The sequence below is a fragment of the Strigops habroptila genome, chromosome 4 (assembly GCF_004027225.2).
Source record: "Strigops habroptila isolate Jane chromosome 4, bStrHab1.2.pri, whole genome shotgun sequence".
Classification (NCBI taxonomy): domain Eukaryota; kingdom Metazoa; phylum Chordata; class Aves; order Psittaciformes; family Psittacidae; genus Strigops; species Strigops habroptila.
The window spans coordinates 75961737-75984900 of NC_046358.1; the positions used below are offsets into that span (position 1 = coordinate 75961737).

The window sequence follows — 23164 nt, forward strand, 5'->3', positions numbered from 1 at the left end:
GTTTTTATTCTCTTTCTTATGCCCACCCATCTTCCCCTGCCATCGATGTCAATGACTCAACGTCCTCATTGTACAGTAGCCTTTGCCAGTGCGGCACTCAAAGGGTTAACAAACCACGGCTTCTTGGACAGATAAGACATAAGCTCATTCACCGGTAGGAACACGTGGACGGTTAGATCACAGAAACACCTTAGGGCTTCCTGTAGCGATTCTTTGGAGTTTCGCCACAGCCAGTGATGTCGCAGGACAGAACATTGGGCTTCTTTCCCAAGCCAATGCTTCCCAAGAGATCGGGAAGCTCACGAGTGATGGCCTTCTCGATCTTCTCTAGGAAACAGCCTCCCATGTAGGAACACTGCTGAGACAGCAGCTTAAAACTGGTGATGGGGTTGATGCCAAAGAAGTCCTTGTAAGCCTCGCGGTTGGGGAGGTCAAATTTGCTGACATTGGTCTTTGCCAGAATGGATTTAAAGATAAAGAACTTGTCAGGATCTTCCACAATGTCCCTGAAAACCAGTTCTCCATCACTAAAGAAGGTCATTTTGTCCTTGTAGGTCTGTAGATAGCGATCGACCAAAAGGGCGTGGATGCGCACCCGGATGGCGTGCTGGCGTATGAAGGCAATCTTATTTTCCATCCTGTTCTCAATCACTTGGTTGAGATCTTCCAGGAGCGATATCTCTTCTTTGAGGAACAGGTCTCTGTGGGTATCCGGATGGTAGTCCTGGGGCCAGAAGGAGCTCACGTACACCCTGGGTGGCTCTGTGACGTTGATGAGAGGAGCCAGGCTCCAGAATAGGGCACCGTAGACTCTCATGAGCTCCTGGGTAGCCAGGCTGTCAGCTTTGTTCAGGATGATTCGAATCTGAGACTCGCGGCCCTTTAGCTGGCGAAAGAGCATCTCCAGCTCCAAGCCCACATCCAGCTTTGTAGGGTCAAAGACAATGAAGATGAGATCAGCTCTGTCAATGAACCACTGGCACACGTCATTGAATGGGTAACCTTGGGAAGAAGAAAGAGAGAAATCCAGCAGAGATAGCCAACATAGGATGAGTCCCTTCAGGAAAAGGGATAGATAAACTGTGAGCCTGCCATGCCTCACACCCTGTCTTCATTGGACACGGTGTGAGACACAGCGGACTTCCCATGCAGCCTAGAACCTGTTTTGCATGTGCTAAAAACACTTCAGAGTTTCTTGGCATGAAAACCCATCCCTGTGTGCCTGGGCCTGTGACTACGTGTCTCCTTCAGCCTCACCTCCAGTCTTTCTCCCTGCTGCTGGCCACAGATGCCTGGTGCTCCTATGAGTAGGTATCAGCCACGTCACTGCTTTCCCCAGTAGGCACCAAGCGGGTCAGGAAACCCTGCTGATCTGTCCTAGCACACCAAGTGCTGTGGGGATGGACTGGTGCTTCTCTGGGCCCTGCTGTAGCACCAGCCATTGGCAAAGCCTGGCTCCAAGGCTGACAAACAGGAAGTTAAATGAGGAGCTGAGGCACATCTCACATCCTTACAGCATCTTTCCTGGAGTCCCTTAGATGAACCCAGTAAACCCCTACCTCGCTCTTGCTGCTTGCGGTTTTCAATGATGCCTGGCGTGTCCACAAAGGTGACTCGCTCCAGCAGCTTGTGGGGCACCTCAATCCCTATCAGCTTCTCCAAGAAGTTCTGCCCAAACTTCTCCAGGGGTGAGAAGGAGCGGGCACTGTCAGCAGCCATCACGATGCCCTCGATGGTCTTCAGCTTGGGGCCATGCATGATGACAGTGAATTCGGAGGTGGTGGGTTCTGCCCCTGCCCAGAAACAAGAACAGCAGAGCTGTGAGATCCACACTGGGCAATGGACGTGATAGGGCTGGCCTTAGACTAGCTGGGGAGCTCAGGAGCATCACTTGCTTGCCAAGAGATGCTGGAGGAAGGCAAGCAGCAGGGCTATGAAATTCTTGCCAAACCTCTTGAGAAAATGCCAGCAGGGCTGATTTCTGCGGGGACTGGTTGTTCTGGAAGTGGCCTGACTGCACAAGGCACCCTGGTGAAACCTCATTACCGCAGCACAGAGCTGGCCACGGACATCTGCCCTTGGCTGTGAGATGACATCCGTGAGAGCAAGGAGGAGGGAAGGGGAATGGCTTTTCTCCTGGGAGGGCAAATTAGTTGGCTCCATGTGAGGAGGGAGGGGAAGAAGACAAAGGCAAGTTGCCCTTGTGATATGACCATTGCTCTTGCAAGCGAGGTCAAAGGCAGCAAGCCCTGTGCTGTGGGACAGGGATGCTGCAGGGGGAGATGCCCTTCTCCCCTGGGGAACCTCTTCTTCTGCATGGTACCACAGAACAGATCACAACCTCCCTGTTGTAATAAGGGGGATTGAAGAGACGTGGCCAGGAATCGCTGACCACACGGATGCAGAATGCAGGTGTCAGCACACCTTTGGCAGAGCAAGGAGGGAGCAGTGAGTGTGGTACCTGTGTAGAGCTGGTAGGGAGTGTTGTCCAGCCCGAGGAGGTAGTTTATCATGGAGGATTTGCCAACGCTCCACGGTCCCAGGAATAGCACCATTGGCTTGGAAGTGATCTCCCCATCTGCAGAGAGGGGAAATAACAAGAGGAAGTGAAGAAACAATAGCCGTCGCCGCCACGCGATTAACTCCTGGCTGTAACGAGCATCCCATCTGAGCAGCGCAGTGATGCTGCCGGAGAAACAGCCACCCTTTGGGGCCACCAGCCATTCACGAGCCAAGGCATCACCCAGCAACCGGCCCCAGTGTCTGCAGGAGCGGGACATCAACATGCTCTGTGGGAGACCCCTCCTCGCTTATCTGACATGGTCTGAGCTTTGGCCCCTCTTAGACTGCAGGAGGACTTGAAGGTCTTTTAAATCTTGTCTCAGTTTGGTTCTGGTTTAATTGGAGTGACTTTGGGGCTGGCTGTAGGAGCAGCTGCCGCAAAGCATGGGACATGTGGACAAGGTGGCCATGCTGCAACCAGGCGAATGAATGCCTCGTGCAAAGGGAGCTGTCATGGTTTAAAGAGCAACACTATGGCACAGTGCTTGGTAAGTGCAGTGCAAGCCTTGTGAAAGCTGCCTGCAAGCCTTTCCACCATACCCTCCCAAGGACCCATCCCTGCATCGTGGCTCCCAGCCCTTTGGTCAAGCAGAAGGTCCCTGCCTATGTGTGAGCTGGGTGTGAGGCTCCAGCTTGTGTGGGGAAGGCAGACTGGGCAAATGTCCCTGCTTTGGGCTTGGAAAAGGCGGGAGGAGAATGAACTATAATCCCCATCCCACACTCTTCTAGGCCCACAGTTTGCTAAGGGCTCAAGGAGGCGGGTGATGTGCCCATAACAATCTGTCTGTATGCCACACGATCAGTCTGGGAGCACAGAGGTCCCTGGACACATACAGCCACTGTCCCCAGGAGTGGTCCCTGCTCGAGCAGGACTCATGCAATCAGCCTGTGCCCACAGTGCTCGACCCCTGAAGCCCCCAGGCCACAGGGCAGGCAGTCAGCAGCGCCAGAGGAGCCCCCAAGCTGTGCCGGCCCTCAAGTCATGCCCAGAACAGCTAGTCAGCTGGAGACCAAGTCAAGACAGAAATGAAAGTAAAAACTGGATGAGTGAGTTTCCGTTGGTGGGAGAGGGTCCATCCCACACTGCCAGCAGGAGTCCAGCCAGGGGAGGGGCTGGATACCACTAGAGGAGCTGGAAGCCAGAGCTGAGCCTTCCCCCATGGCCCAAGGCAAGGAGATGCCCATGCGGTAACTGCAGTGCCCTCAGGACCCTCTCTTTGGCCCCACACCTCAGGCAGAGCTATTTTCTCTGCAGCAGCTGAGAGACCCCACTGCTCCATGGCTGCTGCTCACACAGGAGCCAGCTTTCCAGCAAGACAGAGATCCACCTCCAAGGTGGGGGCAGCTGCAAAGCCCACCTGGTGCTGAGCTCCCATTGAGCGTGCTGGAGGGCAGTGCATGGTGGCTCTGCACCAAACCCATCTGACCATGGGTGCAGGAGTCGGGCAGGACATGCCAGCCTCCTCCTGCCTGCATCTGCCCATCTCAGGGCCACCATGTCACTGCGGGGTAAGGAAATGGGCTGGGGACATCTCATGACAGGGGCACAGCAGCATCCATGCAGCTGAACTCTCCTCCCCAAAGCAGGGCAGCCACATCCAAACCAGAGCGACAGCCCAGCCCGCTGCCTGCAAGCTGCCTGCGAGCTCCAGGGATCCAACATTATCTTCTCACACGGGACAAAGCCAAATGCCGAAACGTCAGACTTTTGGTATTAATCACTCCTCTGTGCCACTCTATCGCTGCTGCTCTCTTCTCTTGCTGGCTTTAATGGGGTTTTGGATCATTATTATTATTATCCCCTGTGATGTTGTGCCAGAGGTTTGAGGTGGGTCCCCACGTGCTCTTTCACAACACGCTCCTGGCCAGGTGTGGCTGCGTGAACACGGCCCCACTCCACATCCTCACCTCCGCTCTGCTGTGCCGAGGCTGGCAGCGATGCCCACAGTGCCATGCTGGGTCACCAACAGCTCCTCGAGCCCACCGCCCCATGGGGAGAAGCGTGCTGGCACCCCATAGGCTTTGTGGGCACTGAATCCTTGTGGCTCTGCAGGTAGCACAGCAGCTCCAAGGATGTGAGGCCATGCATGGGTCCTCCTTGCTGCTGCCCAGGGTCTGGGAGAGCAGAGAGCATCTCCCACTGCGGAGGGGGCTGGCCTGGCATCTGTCCCTGCTATGTCCTCCCCACTATATCTGTCAGTGCCAATTTGGGCCGCCTTGACAGTCCAGCTGGGGGAAAAGAGCCAGTCCTTGCCAGCGCAGGGCAGGGATGGCAGCAGCTCCATCACCGCAGCTCTCTCCAGCCACCCTGTGGCTGCTCGCTCGCAGCCTCGCCTGCCTCACTCCTAGCTCAAGCTCATCCCGGCTCAAGCTCATCCCCGCTCCATCCAGGCACGTCCTGGTGGCATTTGCTGGCTGGTGCATGATCATGCCCTGCCTGAGAGCAGGGGGGTCTTCAAACCCTACACCCCTTCATCTATGGACCTGCTTACAACACAGCAGCTTAAAACAGCTTCTCTAAGCTGTTTGCAGGGTAAGGAGCATGCTGCGGTCCTGCAATGCACCTGGCAAACAAGGCTAGGAAGGTCGTCTCCCCCTGCAGAGCCTGCATTTATCTTGCACTCTGAAGGTAGGTGCAATTTGGATGTCCAAGTAGGGTCTATTTTTCCTAAAACAATGGCTTTCTGGGAGGTTGTTGATGTTGCTTGCAACTCCAGGCTGCCATGGGTGGGAGCACTGCTGCACTGGGGTTGGGACTAACCCTGGGCCGGGTCTTCTCCCTCCTTGTCCTCAGGCCCAGCAGAAGTGGCTGGTGTCAGCTCACCATGCATTGTGCAAGTCTGTCCCAAGGATGCTAGGCAAAGCAGAGGACACAGCAAAACCTCCTTCCTCTCCTAGTTCAGGCTGAGCCACAGGCACAAACATCTTGCTCTGTCCTCAAACCACCCAGGAAGCCTTATTCACCACGGGAGACCCTCCCAGCATCACCCATGCTGCCGCTGCACACCACTGGCCACTCTGCCTGCATGGGGACACGAGGGCCAGAAGATGGGATTTCCCTGCCTCGTATTGCAGCAGGGACATTATCCCCATGGGCCAGCACCAGACCCAGGGGAAAGGCTGCGTGTTGGCTGGTGTTTCTTGGCTGGTCCCCCATCCCCTGCTTCTCCGAGGGATCTGGCAGCACACGCTGAGCAGTAGAAGCAGGGACAGGAGCCAGCTCCAGCTCCCGAGGGGCTGAGGCCGCCGCACAGGGGCCAGCCTGTGCTACTGGGACAGCTGCTGCGGGCTCATCGGCTTAAACTGCAGCCAGAGGGGATCAAGGGTGGACGTTTGGGGAAATTTCTGCATGTAGAAGGATAAAGGGTGGGAAGAGCTCCCCTCTGCAGGGTGGGCTATCTGATGGGCTCCTCCAGTTCAAGCTACAGCTGAAAGACCTACCTGCAAGTCCACCACAAATACCTTTGAACCACAGCTAAAGAATTACGCAGCCTCTAGAATCTTTAATCCAAGAGGGAAAGGTGTCAAAGCCTGAGTGAGGCGGGGATTGCAGGAAGGAGGAGACTGATGGGATGCGCAGTCAGGCCAGGGACAAAGTGAAGCAACACGTGCTGAGCTCTGGCACGGCTGGGGACATCAGTGGGTGCCATGGGATTCTGAGTGCCAGGGTCTGCTCAGTGCCTAGAAAGCATGGCTCTGCTGGGGCAGGTGAATAGGAAAAGCCACAGGCCAGCAAAGAGTTTGGGCAGCGCTGGCAGCATGCAGGCAGCAGGCAGCAATACCAACCTGTGGCAGAGGAGCCCAGGGTGCGTCCGGGATAAGCTGTTAGCAGGGGACACGGGGAGAGAGAAAAGGTACCATGAGTCGAAGGAGGGATGCAGCTGCCTGGGTCTGGCCCAGGCCGAGGAGGGAGCTGAAGACTGGCCCTGGCCTTCTTGTGGGCAGGAAAAGCCAAGCGACGGCCACATTCCCAGCAGGAGAGAAGGAGTTACAGTCTGTGAGCAACGAGATCTGCAGCTACCAGGACAAGCACTAAACCCCAGTCTGGCCTGCACGCCAGGAATGTGGCTCAAGGGAGCAGCCTCAGGAGAGCTGCCGCGTCTGAGACAGCACCCAGCCTTCCTGCTCCACTCACTGGAGTTACTGCCGTCCCCAGCAGCATTCACTGAGCAAAAGGAGCCCAACAAGCCATGGTTAGGACAGCAACTAACCATGACAAGTGCTCTGACCACCCCAGTGGTGGGGTTACCCATATCCAGCTGATGATGGCAACTGGGAGGTCATTCCCTATACAGGGAGGCTTGCTAACTGGCACATATAGAATCATAGAATCACAGAATGGTTTGGGCTGGAAGGGACCTTAAAGACCACCCAATTCCAAACCCCCTACCACAGGCAGGGACACCAACCATAAGACCTGCTCAAAGCCCCATCCAACCTGGCCTTGAACACTGCCAAGGACGGGGCAGCCACAGCTTCTCTGGGCAACCTGTGGCAGTGCCTCAGCACCCTCACAGGAAATAATTTCTTCCTAATGTCTAATCTAAATCTCTTCTCTTTCAGTTTAAAACCATCCCCCTTGTCCTGCCACTACAGGCCCTTGTAAAAAGTCCCTCTCCAGACTTCTTGTAGCCCCCTTTAGGTATTGGAAGACTCTTATAAGGTCTCCCCTGAGCCTTCTCCAGGTTGAACAAGAACAAACTGTCTCAGCCTGTCTGCATGGGAGAGGTGCTTCAGCCCTCTGAGCATCTTTGTGGCCTCCTCTGGACTTGCTCAAGCAGGTCCATGTCCCTCTTGTGTTGGAGGCCTCAGAGCTGGACACAGGACTGCAGGTGGGTTGTCACCAGATTGGAGTAGAGGATGAGAATCACCTCCCTTGACCTGCTGGTCATGCTCCTTTTGATGCAGCTGGTTTGTCTTTCTGGGCTGCAAGTAATACACATAAGTATTTACACTTATGTATATTATTATATATATACTTTTATATATATATAAGCAAATATACAGTAATTAGGGTTACCAGCATGCACCACAAATTGGCATGAGTTCACAGCAAGCTTCTCATCACCAGACTGGGAGAGTCCCCCACCCCTAGCTAGGGACAGTCCCTGTGGGGTGGTCTCGCTGTGACCAAGCACACAGGCAGACCCAGCCAGAGGGATGACAGAGTGGAGACGCAGGAGGGTGGCAGCAGGGAAGAGGAGGTGGCACCTGCCAGGTTTAAACACGCTGTAAGCAGAGGGCGCGGGGTGAGCTTTCTGGGATGCACCCTGACAGTTCATTCTTAGGTTGCTGGTGGCAGTCACAGCTCCCTCCTGATGCTCAACTACATGGGTGCTTTTGCAAGTGGTGGGAGCAGAGGGGCTCCCCTGGCTTACACTGGTGTGTGCAAGCAGAGCCGATGGGAAGAGAGACAAAATGGAGTGCTGCTGTGTAATGGAGGGGCGAGGTGCTTGCGACGGCACCCCTCTATATTGGCTTACACCTCCAAAGGTCACACATATTCCATGACAGGCCTGCCCTGCTGCTCTCCCAGCTGTCCCGCTCCTCCCAGCCCGCTGAGCCGGCAGCTCTGTGCCCTCCAGCCTCTCCCCTGCTGTGGGGGTGCAGGGCGGGACACTGGGGACAACTCCCAGCTTGCAGGGCACCACCAATGCAAGGAACTTCAGAACACAGGCACCATGCAGAGGAAGTAGCTGAAAAGGCTCCCTCAACCCCACCATGTCCTCACTGCCTTGCAAGGTCAAACAAGCTCCCTACACCAACCCTTTAATTTGTGGGTTTGTCTAATTACATTGCTAATGAGGGATTGGGAAAAGATGGATCTGTGGGTACTAAAGGCAGACTACTAGATTTCCAGGATGGGGTTGTGTCCCAGGGTATGGTTGGGATGTCAGAGATGCTTTAAGGAGTTTGGTGGCAAAAGAAATGTTTTGAGGGGAGCATGTGGCTAGGACTTCTCATGGCAGAGCCAAGGCTTGCAGGGAATGCAGCATCCATGTGCCCTTCCCTTAGGGCCAGGAGGCTGTGAGCATGAGTTTCCAGCCCTGGGACTGCATTCGCACCATTGGGAGGGTGCTGTGTGGGATACAACAGGGTGTGCTGGGCACTCACGCTGGGAGCTGACCTGGGGGACTGTCAGTCTGAGGGATGGTTGTTCCTCATGTGAAGTGGAACAGACTGTGGAGTGCTGTGAGGAACACTAGGACCTGCTGTCTGCTCAGGAGCTGGCTTTGACAGGGGCCTCAGGTCTGGAAAGCACAAGGATTAGTGGTTGTTTCCTCAGGAGCTGGGAGGGAGGAAGTGAGCAGGGGCCTGGGAAACACTTGCTTCCTCCCAAAAAGGGAGCAGGGAGGTGGTTGGTTGGGCATAGCATGGCTGAAGGGCAGGGTGGGATGTCCTGAGCGAGGAAATGGGTTGTGTACTGGGAACTGAGGCTGGGGGCTGCATCCTCTGGCAGTGAGCAGCAAAGTGAGGGTTAGAGGCTGCCCCTGTAACCCCAAATATTTTCCTAAACAGTGTCCAAGGGTGAGCTGCCAGCAAATCCAGATGCTTGTGCTGCCACCAACACAGCAGCTTGGAGAGGAGATTGGGCTGTTGCTGAATCTGTGAGCCCTAGGATGGAAGCAGCTGGGACAGGGCATGGCTCGGCTGCACTCACTGCATGGTGCCACTGCTGAAGAGGCTGTGGGGATGCAAACTGGGGTGCCAGTCCTACAGCTCCTGGTGCTCCTTTCTCAGGTATCTGGCAGCACTATGCTGGCTGCATGAAGGAGGGGACAGGCCAGCACACTTGGAGTGACAGCAGTTATGAGGTGATGGTCTGTGGGACAGCTCTCCTGTGCTGGCTGCAGCATGGCCTGTGAGCTTCTCTGTTCCCTTCTCACATGGCAAGCAGATCATGGTCCCCTGCTGCTGGCAGGCAGCACAGAGGGAGGTGACAAAGGCACTGAAAGGCAGCAGCATGGGACTGCCTGCAGGAGGCAGCTAGGCAGGGCTTTTGTGTGAGACCTACAACTGCCCCATCCAGAAGCACTGTGAGTGGGTTGTGGATGATGTTCAGGGTGCTCTGTGGCTTGACAGGACAGAACCTGGGCTGGTGATAAGGACTCTACAGCCTTGTCCCTGCCCCATGGGTCCCCACTGAACAGAGATCTTGGGCTTGGGCTTGAGCCACCTGTGCTTAGAAAATGAGGCTGCTTGTGCCATGTGGGTCACAAGAGCTTCCTGCAGTTTGTGAGCATCTTGGGGCCACGGCTGCACTTTCCTCTTCTGGAGGGACATGTGTACTAATGGGGCTCAGCCCAAGCCAATGCTGCTGGCCACAGGGACCTGCTCACCTGATCCAATGGGTCTGTAATTGTCAAAAGGTGGAAACTCTAACTCCCAGGATGAGTGAACGCTGTTGAGCTTGAGGGATAACCTGCCCACATGGCTCTGTCCAGTACTGAGCAGGAAGGATGCCAGCTCCAGCCACCCTCAGGAAGCTCATCCCCAGCCTTGAGAGGTCCTAAGCTTCCTTGCCAAGCCTGTTTCATTGGGTCGTGATCTCTGCTTGGCAGAGGTACAGGGCATTGATGCTGAGCAGGTGGAGGACCCGAAGCAGGCAGGGTTCAGTGCTCAGTCAACACAGATGGTCCTGACAGCAGATGGGCTAAGGCAGATGCAGGAATGCCTGCCGCTGGGCTCACTAGGGCATGTCCACTAAGCCCAGCACATTCATAGCCTTCTTGGGAAGCTGCAAAGGAAGACAAACTATCCAAGCCTTTCCATGATTTGCTCTATTATCTGCATCCCAATGACCTGATGGTGCCAGAGACCCCAGTGCCCATGGCATTACCTGTGATCTCATGCTGCCTCAGCTCGTTGTATCTGTAGGACTGCTCCAGAGGCTTGATGGAGGAGTGGTAGATCTTCCTCAGCCGCTGCAGCACTCCTGTAGGGGCAGAATCATGCGGATGGGTGAAAGGTAAACCCCACTACCCTGGTTGAGTCCCCTCTAGGTAAGCTGTGGGGCATTCCCTGCAGATCCTGTGGATCAAGGGACCCAGCTAATGGTTCCCACTGGGCAACAGTCCCTGTGTGCTGCCAGTCTTGCACATGCCAGCAGCTGATGGAGGGGACATCCCTCATTAATGCTGTTTAGCAGTCAATACCTGTGATCCCAAATAGCCCTCCGCCATGGTGCCAGGGACCCTGGCACAGCCCCTAAGCTGCTCACTAAAAGAAGGAAAGAGCCTTTTCCTCAACAACTTTTATCACTTTCCAGTCTAGACTGCCCATGGGGCTAGCAGAAGCAAGCCTTATAACAGCAAAACCCAATAAATAATTGGAATAGAAATCCCAACCCTTTATCACAAGTTGTCTCAGGTTTCTCTGGGTAGGGATGTGGCCAGCTTGGGCTGATTCACCATCTGCATTTTCCAGCCTCTCTACCCTCCTAATTCTTGCAAACTCTTGGGATAGTCTTTAAAATACCCAGAATAATGTTAACCCAAGAGCAGCAAGAGGGCTGTTGTTGAAGATACGGTGTTGCTCGATTTACAAGAACTAATGCTAAAACCACTCTGGGGAAGTAAAATCTCATCCATGCTCTTGGTGCAGCAGAATAGTGAGAAGCCTGTCCTGCAGGGATCATGTGGACTGAAGGAGCAGGGCATGCATGGCTCAGTGCCACGCAGGCCCCCTCACCTGAGAAATCATCGGCAGGTTTGTCCTCGTTCAGCTTGAGGGTGTTCTCCAAGTGGGACCGGTCACGCTTGGTCAGCTTGCTGGCATCTTCAGCCTCTTCTGCCGGAAAAAGGAAAGGAGACCTGTTAGAGTGAAAGGGAGGATCCACACAGGAGCTCACACAAGGAGAGGGCATGGGGGAGCACACACCCCCCAAGCCTTGCACCCCCGCACACCTCAGTAGCCACCATTGCCTTTGGCACGTTGCGCAGGCTTCGTTTTGCAAAGGCTCCTGGAGGCTTGGAGGGGGTTGCCAGGGCTATGGCTGCTGGGGGAAGCATCAGGAGCAACTGCTTGGCTCCGAGAAAGGGCTGGCGAGGGAGGCACGCCGTGCGTCCTCAGAAGAGCGAGGGCCGGCTGCTCGTGGGGAATGCGGAGGACGTGCCTGGAAGGAGCTCCCAGGGCTGGGTGTAGTGCAAGCACATGTGGCACCTGCAGCCCGATGAGGCCCCTGCCCACCCCCAGCAGCTGTGGCTCTTCCTGGGCTAAGCCTCGAGTGCAGGCATGCTCTGCTCTGCCACTCCCCAAAAACTATGCACTGAGCCAGAGACATGAGCATGTGCAAGGCTGCGTCTGGGTCTTGGGAGCCTGACCCATCCAAAGCGAGGTCATTCCCTCCTCCTTCTCCCATCTCTGCCCTCATGTCAGGCAGGAGCCCTCTGCATGGGGCCCTGGGGACCCTGTGGCTCCATCCCAGGCCTGGGGAGCATGAGGCAGTTGCCTCCACATAGAGTAGGCACCCCAGTGTCCCTGAGACAGAGACGTGTCCTTGCCCTGGAGGTGCTGGCACACCAAGGGCCCCATGCAGTGCTTTTTGATACCAGGAGCTGGGTCAGGCTTTAGGGGGGCTTTGGGGGGCAGGTCTGGGAACAGACGTGTGCTGGCTGGCTGGGCTGGGGATGCCTGGGCCAAGCAGGGCACTGTCAAGGCCTGGAGTTGTGTGGATTGTCTACTGAGTGTTGGGCTGAGGAAGACCTTTTGACTTGCCAAGTAAAGCCACAGATGACACAAAACTGGGTTTCCCTTTCAGCGTAAATGGGAACTTTTTGAGCTGGGATGTTACAGATGAGGCAAAGAAAGACTTGTCTGGGTCCGAAGGTCGCTGCCCAACCCGTGGGCCAAAGTCCGCAAGTGTTTCTAGGTGGGGGATGTCCCCTTTCCTTAGCTAGCCTTTTACTGACCAAACATGGCCAGAGCCGGTGCTTCGGCAACTTGTGTGTCTGAATTAACTCTTCACACCTTCCTTACGAGGCAAAGACTGGTGGGCAAGAGACCCACTAGCCCAGGCAGCATCCTGCCCTTGCACCAAGCAAGCTGGGGGTCCAGAGGACTCTGAGGATGGAGGATAAAGAGCCTTTAAGAGGTCTGCGGGTGCTGAAAGGGGCCTGGGTGTTAAAAAACTTATCCACGTCCACAGCCCAAGAGGAGAAATCATGGGCCTAAAATTGCATCGAGGGAAATGTCAGCCAGCTTTGGTATCGCTGTGACGAACGCCTGCATTGCAGGCATCCGTGGCTTCTGCCTGCACCCTCGATGCCCGCAGCCGGCCCAGCCGTGCAGCGGTTAGGGGCAGGCAGCACAAGCGTTAGGAGATGGCCATGCACTAGGCGCAGTTTAATGTGCCAAGCTCAGCTCCGCCGGGGTTGATAGTAGGTCACTCTCGCTGCTACAGCACACTGACAAGAAAAGACTCCAACCTATCTGGCTGTGCCGGAGCACGGCAGCAGCTGGGCTCTCCGTTTCTACCAGTGATGGCCTGTCTGCTGGTGGGTCTTCTGCTGCTGGGGGGTCTTCCACTGCTGCTGGTGGGTCTTCTATTGGTGGGTCTTCCACTGCTGCTGGTGGATTTTCCACTGCTGCTGGTGGGTCTTCTGTTTGTGGGTCTTCCAACACTGCTGGTGGATTTTCCACCGCTGCTGGTGGGTCTTCTGTTGGTGGGTCTTCCACTGCTGCTGATGGGTCTTCTGCTGCGTCCCCACAGGGTGGGTGATGGCAGCTAGCAGGGCCATCCCTGGCTTCTCCCTTCCTGGCAACTGCTGGTTTGCCACTACCCTTTGTGCCAGAAGTGCCGTCTGTTTTCTTGTCATTCCCTTCAGCTCCATCCTCTGGCCCCACTGGCCCAGCATCCTGTTCCTCAGACTCTTCCTCTTCCTCAGACTCTCCTTCCTCCTCAGACTCTCCTTCCTCCTCAGACTCTCCCTCACCTCCCTCTTCCTCAGACTCCCCCTGCTCATCCTCTTCCTCTGAGCTCTGCTCTTCCTCGTCGGGAGCAGACACTGCTTTTGGCTCCTCCATTTTCTCTCCCCCACGCTGCCCTTGCTCCTCAGAGGCTCCTTTCTTGCCACCAGACTCCTCTTCCTCCCTGGCGTGGAGCCCATCTTGCGGGCCAGGCCCGCCATTCCTTTCATGATGTGCTGCCTCAGGGGTGCCCAACATGGCATCCTCCCCTGGACCCTGTGCCTCACCGGGCCCCTCCTGCCCCTTCTCCATGGTGGTCTCCTCCATCTCTCCGTCCCCTGGCCCCAGGTCCCCACTCAGGCCACCCGTTGGCTCTTCCTCCCCATCTCCCTGTCCCTCCTCAGTGGCACCAGGCAAGGAGGCATTGGGGGGGCCACCATCTCGGTCCTCCTCAGGGCTGCTGTTCGCTGCCTTCTCCTCCAGCTTGGGCTCTGCAGCTGGCAAGGGGCCTTCGGCAGAACTGCTGACATGGTCCGTGCCAGGGGCGTGCAGCTCTAAACGATGAGAACAGCTCAGTCAGTCTTACCCGCGCCGGCACACGGCTACCAGGGCAGCCAGCCCCCTGTCAGTGCTGGGGAGGGGGGAGGCCTGCCCTCGAGGCAGGATTTGTGGCTGTTGTCAAGAGGTTTAAACTCTTTCCTAAACCTTCTCTAGTTCCAGCTCAATTTTCTGTCCCTGTCGCAAGAAGCAGGGTGCAAAGAGGGGTTTGTGGGGTGGCAAAGCTGATGCTAGCAGGGAGCCCTATGGCTGCGCTGGCTGTGGCTGCCCAGGGCTGCAGCTGCCACCAGCCATGAAGTGCTGCAGGAAGGCGGCAAAGCAGCCCTAAAAAATGGGGGGAAAGGAATAAAAAAGCATATTTTGAGGGGCCATGGGCACTTGGCAGGTTAAAAAGGTCCTTCCCCAGCCCTGCCTCAGGAGAACATCGCACCGGCCATGGCAAGGTAGAGGAGGAGGAAGGGGTGCGGGCCTCCCAGCAGGGGTTTTCCACAGGCAGGCAGGGCCTGACTCGGCAGCAGGGATCAGGAGCTATTTATTGTGAGCATCCCTTCACTAGGAAAGCATTTGCCGCACTGTGTGGCTGGCGGGGACACAATGAGTTTGTTCTGCGGCCCAGGAGAAGCCGTCCGTATTTTCCACAGGCCTCCAACTGCAATTTAACATTAGTCAACGGGTGCCAAAAATAAAAGATCACTGGCTATACTGTCTCTGTTACAAACAGTTGCTGCTAGTCTAAATAATCCCCTGAAACGTCTAATGCCTGCATACCAGGGAAGTGTTTCAGAAGAAAATAATTCCTTTGTACTCCAGCTGGCAAGCAGATGCCAACCAGGAAAAAATGCCACCTCCACCCATGCTGCGGGAGGCAACGCTGGGCACGGGCAGCACCGGGCACAGCCAGCCCTCTCCTCAGGCTCCTGCACCGCATCCGTGCTGGGAGCTGCAGAGCTGCGTGTCCTGTCAAGCACTGGAAGAGCTGGGGCCACAGTGGCTGAGCACAGGACCTGAGGCAGGGTCTGCACCAGCCCCAGACCACTCAGACCAGTTTGCTGTGGCCAGAGATGCTGGGCCGGTGGTTGCACCACTGTCCGTGCTGGGGCCGGCAGTGCTGCTGGCCAACGGTCAGGCGGCAGTGGCAGGCTCGTGACACGGGATGAGCCGTGCCAGCGGCTGCAGGGACAGGCTGCACCTCGACCTGCCAGGGTTTCTAGTCACTCTCATGTGCAGCCTGGCATGATGGAGCTGCCGCCTCCACTCCTTGCCCTGCCGAAACCGGATGCAGGGGTCACCCTTGCTCTGCCCTCGCTGACCTCCTCCATCCTTTGCTGGCACATGGCTCGCAGGTGCCTCTGGGATCACAATTCAGCTTCCAGCTGGATGGAGATAGGTCATGGGAAGCTCCCACCTGCCTCCCTCCCACCCGCAGCACCCCTCTCCTTCAGGTCACCTTCCCATGGGACCCCTGGGACCTCTCAGCCTGCCAGGAGCTGCTTGAAGGAGAACATGCTACATCTGACCTGCAAAGCCCCAGGTGGCTGGGAGCCAGCATGCCCCTGCCTGGCCCCAGAGGCCTGGAGACCAGCCTGGGACTCCTTAGGGTCCCCTTAGCTGACAGGGACAGGGATATTCTCAGCTTGGTTCCAAAATAGCCAGTGACCTGGAGGGATGGGAGGGGAGTGTAGCTCCTCAGGATGGCATTTGGGGATGGTCAAGGCAGTGGGGGACAGCAGGACCAGGTGGAGGAGACCCTGCGCATCCCCAGGGCTTTGCGTGTGGTCCGTGTGTCCTCTCTGACCCAACACAGGGGGACAGAGCAGCCACCAACTGCCATGGCCAGGCATAATGGCAGCCCCAGAGCCCTCTGTGAACCACCTCGACAGGAACCCAGGCGCTCCGACCGGGATGCTCCTGCTGGTGTGCTGGTCACAGGCTTTATTTCCTGTGACCTTCAAGATCTTACACAAAGTCCCTCTCCCCTCTCCACCTCCTTCTCTCTCCTGTTTCCCCTAAATGGTCTCCAAATCCATCACACACCAAATTGTGCTGATCTGCAGATGGCCGGCCGATGAGCAGTGAAATGGGACGAAGGTTACAGGCTTAACACCCTTCGCACGTCCACCAGAGGCTAAAAATACAGCCCAGCAACTGTACAGGGAGTCAGAAGGAGCAGCTTGGTGGGGTGCGATGGCGAAGCACTGGCCTCCTCGGCCGTTGGCCCCAGCCCCTCACCCGCTGCCAGCCAAGGGTGACGTCCTTACCTGGGGCCCATCCTGTGGGTCCCCGTGAGCCGGGAAGGAGCACGGACAACCATGTTGTAAAGTGACACTGGGGCTCCTCTTGTTCACACCCTGCATTGTGCCAAGCAGCTGGGTGGCATCGGAGAGAAGCCCTTGCCCTGCTCTTCTTGGGGACCTGACCCCGCAGAGGGTCCCCGGTTTGTGCTGCCCTGAATCTCACACCCATCTGCAGGGGTTGGGATTATCAGCTGCTTGGGGACCCCTTCCCCAGTGGTGACAGCACCCTCGGGCACAGCCATGGGTACAGAATGCTCGCAGTGGGGCTCTGGGTGCCACAGGATGCCCTGGCTGGTTTGCACCAAGGAAAAGCCCATGCAGAAAGGGTAGTGATGAATGCCAGAGGCTGAACGTGACCCTGCCATGGTGTCGCCTCCATCCCTGCGTGGGGCCATGTGGAATAGCAAGCAGGACCCTGGCGCCGAAATGGGTCCTCCATAGAGACAGCCCCCGAGCACGGCACCGGGGCAGGGGCCGGCTCGGAAGGACAGATGGGCACAGGTGGCCCCCGAGGGACGTGCTCCCCCTCCGGCAGAAACAGGAGCCCCAAGCGTGGGGCCGGTGATGTGCAGCGCTGCGGGATGGATTTTCACACGCCCCCTTCCCCTGCCCTGATCCCAACTTATCGACTGGCTCCTGCAAGTCCTGCTCTCCCTCTGTCCTCCCAGTGGGGTTTCACAGGGAGCTTACACCCCAAACATCTGTCCCTTCCTTTTCAGGGAAAGGCAAGGCTGTGCTTTGTTCTGATGGAGCCCTTTAAAACCTCATGGAAAATGGCTGGACCCAAAAGAGCTGTCCAGGATTTTCTGTGGAAGACACCAGCCACACTGCTTGACCCCTTGCAGACCCCCATTTCCTGTAAGACCCCCCCCCATTCAGTGGCAATGTTCCCCATAGCATCTGCTCAGGGAGGTACTGTACCCCTGGTGCTTCTCCAGCTCATGGCCCCCACAGCCCAGGGCTTGGGCTGGCTGGAGACCTGACACAAGTTTGCCAGGGCTCTGGTGCTCAAGCCACCACTTGGTGGCACTTGGCCCCTGCCTGCCCTGGCCATGAGGTGCCGCAGGGGTCTGCTGGGGAGAGGATGCACAGGGGGATCGCTCCATGCTGCTGCCAGTCAACAGCCTGGGAAAACGAGGTCGAGCAGATTAGCCCTGTGAGTCTGACCTCTCCCCAACCAGTGACCCTTTGGGCCAGGGAAGCCCAAAGCAGAAGCTGTGCCCCTCACCCAGGTTCAGGCCTAGGCACCCCAGCCTTGCACATACACCCTGGGTGCTTGGCCGGAGCGCAGCAAAGGACAACATCTACTCCCCACTCTTTCCATGCCTCAGTTTCACACTCTGTGCCATCCCAGCAGAGTCCGGTGCCACTGCTGAGCCCCACAGAGGGAGTTCCAGTGTTTTATTGCTCACATTTCACATGGCAGCCCTTCAACAGGCAGGAGCCCAGCTCCAGTGCCAGTTTGGAACCAGCCAGGCCAACATCTTCACTGACTGGGAGAGGAAAGTGTCCCAAAGCAGCTCAAGAAGCCCAAAGGACCAGCACAAGAGTGGCCCAGGATGGGGTTTGCTCTCCAGACCCTTATGCACCCCAAAGTCCAGGACACTCAGCCACAGCAGCCCATTCCAGAGGCTTCATGATCCCAAAGCATTAGCAAAACGCATTTATTTTCCAGTTTTTCAATGCGGAGCCCTGCAGGGGTATGGGAAACAGCTTTGTCAGACTAACTTAACCTCATTTGTGGAGGAGATTTTAAGTTTAGTTGAAAAAAATATATAAATTGATTTGATTTCTATAAATTGCTTGCTAGAACTACATGATATTTTGATTAAGAAAGGGTAAAGAAACCTCACCAGGATGTTCCAAAGGGATTAAATCCAGGCTTGGAGCTTTCTAAATATAGAGATGAAATTGGGGAATCACTTCTGCAGGGTGTTTCTTTGACTGCCTTTAGGCATCCAGCCTTAATATTTGGAGGAAAACCTGAGCTCCTGACTTGCAGAAGACACGAAGAACGGGGTGAGGGAAGATAAAACAGCTGCCACTCCCTGGCCAGGGGAGATCTGGGCCCATGAGTGAGCAGGCGGCCAGAAAACAGCACGTATTTTGGCACAGGCAGATGTCACACTCTACATTGAGGAACATTTCTCTATCCGTGGTGTCCCTTGTGGGGTCTGCAGCCTGGGGCTGAAGGACCTGAGGGAAGCGCTGTGGCATGGCTGGGGCTGGAGGAGTCCTTCCTTTAGAGAGGAGACCCCTGAGGTCATACTGGTCCTGTCCCCGGGCCTCTAGCAATGGGAGGCTTCACCAACCCACCCTGGCGCTTCCCAGTGGATATCCTCCATGCACTAAGTGTGATACTTCCTGGGTGAAGACTCCACATCTCTTTTTTTCATCATCCCAAGGATTCCCAGTCACCTGGGCAGGACAGGGAGAGCTCTTGGAATTGTCAGCCTGGATTTTAATGCCTGATGATCTATTGTCCCACGAGATGCTCAAATCCATGGGAATGTCTGCCGAACAGCAGTACCCAGCCCTGGGAGTCTCACCCATACCCCCAGCAGCAGGATGAGGAGGGATCCCAGCTCAGCTGTTGCACAGGGATGGGGTTACACACTCCAAGCCTCATCCACGGCATGTCCCCACGCGCAGGGAGGTGGCAGGGTCGAGCCACGCGCCCAGCTGGCACCAGGGCTGTGCTGCTGCTGCCAGCACCCCAGCCTGGCTCGGGGTGCCCAGCCGGAGACTCCCGGCCCCTCCACAAGCCCCCGCCAGCACACGAGTGCATCGGCTTCCTCGAGCTATCGCTTACAAGGGAAATGTCCCCATGGGCTGAAAATAGCCGGGCAGAGCCCTGCCAAGGCACCGGGGCCACTGCTATTCCTACAGTGCCAGGGAATGGGCAATTTTATGAGAGATTTGGTCACCCGTGGACCTTCTGGACAGGCCAGTCTCAACACCCCAGTGAACCCTTGCTCCCAGTGCAGGAAACTGGCTCCTGCGTGGGGCTGGTAGACCAGCGAGTGGGGATATGGCAGGGACATGGCAAGAGCACAGCCCACCAAGCGTTCTCCAGGGCACAGCACAGCCCTCTCAGCACAGTGCTCTCACAGGACCCACTGGTGACCACACTGGTGGCCCTGTGCCCTGTCCTGTCCATCCTGCCCGGCCAGCTGTCACCTACACACAGAGACAAGGATAGCTAATGGGAGACACTGTCAGACACAGTGCAGCAACCTGCCCAACATCTGCCTTGATTTGCTCAGACAACAGTTTGGTTTTCGTTTAGGCGAGAAATGGGGTACCCGCAGGGGCCGGGATGTCCTCCAGATGAAGTACCAGGGGTGTGGCAGGGATTCAGGTGGCACAAGCAACCAACATCTATGAGTGCCTATGGCACCCTGAGCTCCTTGCCTCACCAGCCACCCCTGCACCCAGTGGTGGTGGTGCCTGTGGTTGTGCTGATCCTGGGGGGGAGCTGGAGTGAGTCCAGTGTCATGTCAATGGGACACAGCAGTCCCCCATCTCTGGGGAAGCTGGCTGCCCTGAGGGACATTTGCCTGGGATAGTCAGGGTGGGGAGACCCCATGGGTGCTATGTCTTGGGCCCTGAGCCCACCCGAGGTGACACAGGTGCTGGAGCCCACTCCAAGATGTTCTGTCCTGGGAGGTGGAGCCCACCCTAAAGTGATACATTCCAGGTGATGGAGACCACCCCAAGGTGACATGTCCTGGGTAATGGATGGAGAACATCCCAAGATGTCATGAGGACATGGTGATGGACCCCATCCTGAGGTGACATGTCCTGGGTAATGGATGGAGAACATCCCAAGATGCCATGAGGACATGGTGATGGACCCCATCCTAAGGTGACATGTCCTGGGTAATGCATGGAGAACATCCCAAGATGCCATGAGGACATGGTGATGGACCCTATCCTGAGGTGACACCTCCCAGGCTGGGACAGCATGAGGAATTCTAGGGGCAGTGGCCAATGCTCACTGTCACCAGGAGAGGTCTGTGCCAGCCTCGTAGTGCCCTCTGCACGTGCTGCAGGAGGATACCAGCATGCCAGGGCTTTCCTCAACTCCTCACCCAGCTTGGGGATGGTGACAGCACAGCATAGCCCTCCACTCAATCCCGTGATGGCAGAGAAGGTAAAGGGCTCCCCAGGGCATAGCTGCCAAGCGCAGCGGATGGGCACTGCCCATTCCCAGTGGTCACAGGGACTCACTGCGGCCACCCAGCCTGGAAGGGATGGCCACGCTCTGCCCAAGGTGTGGGGACACCTTCTCCTGGGCAGGAGCAGGGATGAAGCAGCAGGCGAGTACCCTCGCCCTGAGCCCTCGCCCAGCCCTGTGGTGGGTGCTGGCCTCTGCCGGAGATCCCAGTGCTCTGGAGAGCTTTGCCAGCCCCGGCCATGTGGGCCATGACCATTTTGACCGGGGCTGCGTGAGCAGGGGCACTTAACCACACCTGGCCTCTGGGAGTGGTGACAAGGCACCAGCAGCCCCAGGCGTCACCAAGCCTGCCCTCGCTGAGAGGACTGCACGTCTCCATGACACATCAGTGAAGCCCCCAGTTGTCTGCTGGGCTCCCCCCACCTTTTCTTCACTGAAGGGGGTTAAATGGGAAGACAGGGCCCACGGATGAGTAAACACCCTCCCTGAGCCACCTCCTGCACCCCAAGGGAGCCTGGGTCTGACGACCCAGCCTGGCACCAAAGAAAGAGCAAAACTCATTGCACAAACTCCACTGGTCCCTGTGGAGCAGAACCACAGGCAGGAGTTCGGCTTCTGCTTACATTTTTTTCCCAAACCTACAGGACCAGAGTGAAACACTAGACACACGAGCAGGAAACACCCAGGGTGGGGACTTGGGGCCTCCAGCCACCCCTCAGAGCCGGCTCCAGGACTGCAGACCCCAATGTGCCTCCTGGCCATGGAGCCTCCTCTAAGACAGAGGATCCCAGCACTGGGCTGAGCAGGGTGCTGCTGATGAGGTGCCCAATGCCATGCCTGGCCCCGTGGCACCACCCAGGCTGCTCCCTATCTGCCGCTGCTTAGGCATGCCAGCCTCCATGCCAGCCTCAGCACAACCAAGACCTGGGCTGGTGGTCACCCGCCATGGTGACAAGACCCTGATGTCCCACAGGGACACCAGTCCAGCCTGGGGTGGCACCAGCCACAAGCCATGCCTGTAGAGGATCCTAGAAGATCTTCCCACCCACCTTGCCCCTAGACCCACCCCGCAGCCCCACAGAGGTCACCCCAACACAGGTGGGGTGCGTGACTGGCCCTAAACCCCGTTTATTCACCACAATGGCCCAAGATGCCCTTAAAAGGCCAAAACTCGTGTGGGCCGGGGGTGCCGGGTGCTGGAAGGCGGCAGCTGCGGGTGCCGGTGCGCGGAGCCGCGGCAGCACAGGGCCTGGGGGGCTGGGGCGGCTGCAGGGAGCACAGTGTCCCCTTACACGGCTGTTTCCATACTTAGCCGCACCCCTCCCGGCAGCGCGGCCGCCAGAGCCTGGCCAGGCAGAGAACCAGCCCAAATTAACTCAAGGGCAAGCAAGGGTACCAGCGATGCCGCCCTGCTGCATGGCCCCAGGGCTGGGATCAGGGTGCTAAGCCGGAACAGGACATCCCAGGGAAGGGGGTCCAGGGTCACCCAAAGTGCTGTCTTGCTTGGCAGGTCCTTAGGTGGGGGGAGACACCCAGAGCAAACAGCCCACCCCATTCTGCTCCAACCACTGGGTGCCCTAGGACCCTTGAAGCCAGCCCGGGTCCTCACAGCCCAAAACCAAGCCACCTCGGCACCCACGGGTGACACTGACCCTGGACACATTAGTGGCAGCACAGCCCCTGCACCCATCGTGGCTCCAGAGGAGGGACCCCAGCCCATGCCCCCTGCCAGCCCCTCCTGGTAACAGCCCCTACTGTTTTTCCCTGCACATTTTGGGGTGACTCTGCAGCCCTGGCAGAGTTGCTGGGGAGCCCGGACAGAAGTACCCTTGTCACCCTGTCCTGCTATGGGCACCCACCCAGCCATGGGGTGCAGGCTGCGCTCACCGGGCACTCCAGTGCCTCACCAGCACCCGCAGCCCCACAGGCACCCACAGCCCTGCCAGCACCAGCAGCCCCACGGATACCTGCAACCCTACAGGGCACCCACAGCCCCATGGGCACTCACAGCCCCACAGGCACCCATAACCCTGATGAGCACCCACAGCCTCGATGAGCACCCACAGCCCTACAGGCACCCACTGTCCCGAAGATGCCAACAGGCACCCTGGGCACCCACAGTCCACAGGCACCCATGGCCCCACAGACACCCCCAGCCCTATGGGTGCCCACAGCTCTGCTGGGTGCCCACAGCCCCATAGGCACCTGCATTCCCATGGGGACCCACAGCCCCATGGGACCCTGCAAGCTCCATGGGACCCTGCAGCCCCGTGGGCACTCACAGCCCTATAGGGACCCACAGTCCCATGAAGACCCACAGACCTATAGGGACCCACAGTCCCATGAAGACCCACAACCCTGTGGTCACCCACAGCCCCATGAGGACCCTGAAGCCCCACGGGCACCCGCAGCCCTGTGGGCAGCTTGTACCTGCAGTGCCGAGGAGCAGGAGCGAGGCCACGCAGCAGCAGAGCAGGTTGAGGCGCTTCATTGTGGCCGCCAGGAGCTCCTTGCCGCTCGCTGCCTCTATTTATACGGCGCCGGGCGCGGGGCAGGGCCGGCAGCTGCAGCACGGCCAGCACAGATGCTGCCGCTGCTGCTTTTCCACTCCCAGGGGGCCCTGGGGATGGGGACAGGGACCCGAGCAGGGCATGGTGGCAGT

At 57.4% G+C, this 23164-nt stretch overlaps 1 protein-coding gene across 1 annotated transcript; it reads right to left on the reverse strand.

The window, feature by feature from the left end:
* Positions 1-23054, reverse strand: SRL (sarcalumenin). The gene is made up of 6 exons (XM_030483166.1): positions 22933-23054; positions 11254-11352; positions 10403-10498; positions 2462-2578; positions 1560-1793; positions 1-1002 (listed from the first exon to the last, which is right to left on the reverse strand). Exons 1-6 carry the CDS (start codon positions 22991-22993, stop codon positions 191-193), a joined length of 1419 nt encoding a protein of 472 aa, XP_030339026.1. The 5' UTR covers positions 22994-23054; the 3' UTR covers positions 1-190.
* Between the last annotated feature and the right edge of the window lie 110 nt (positions 23055-23164).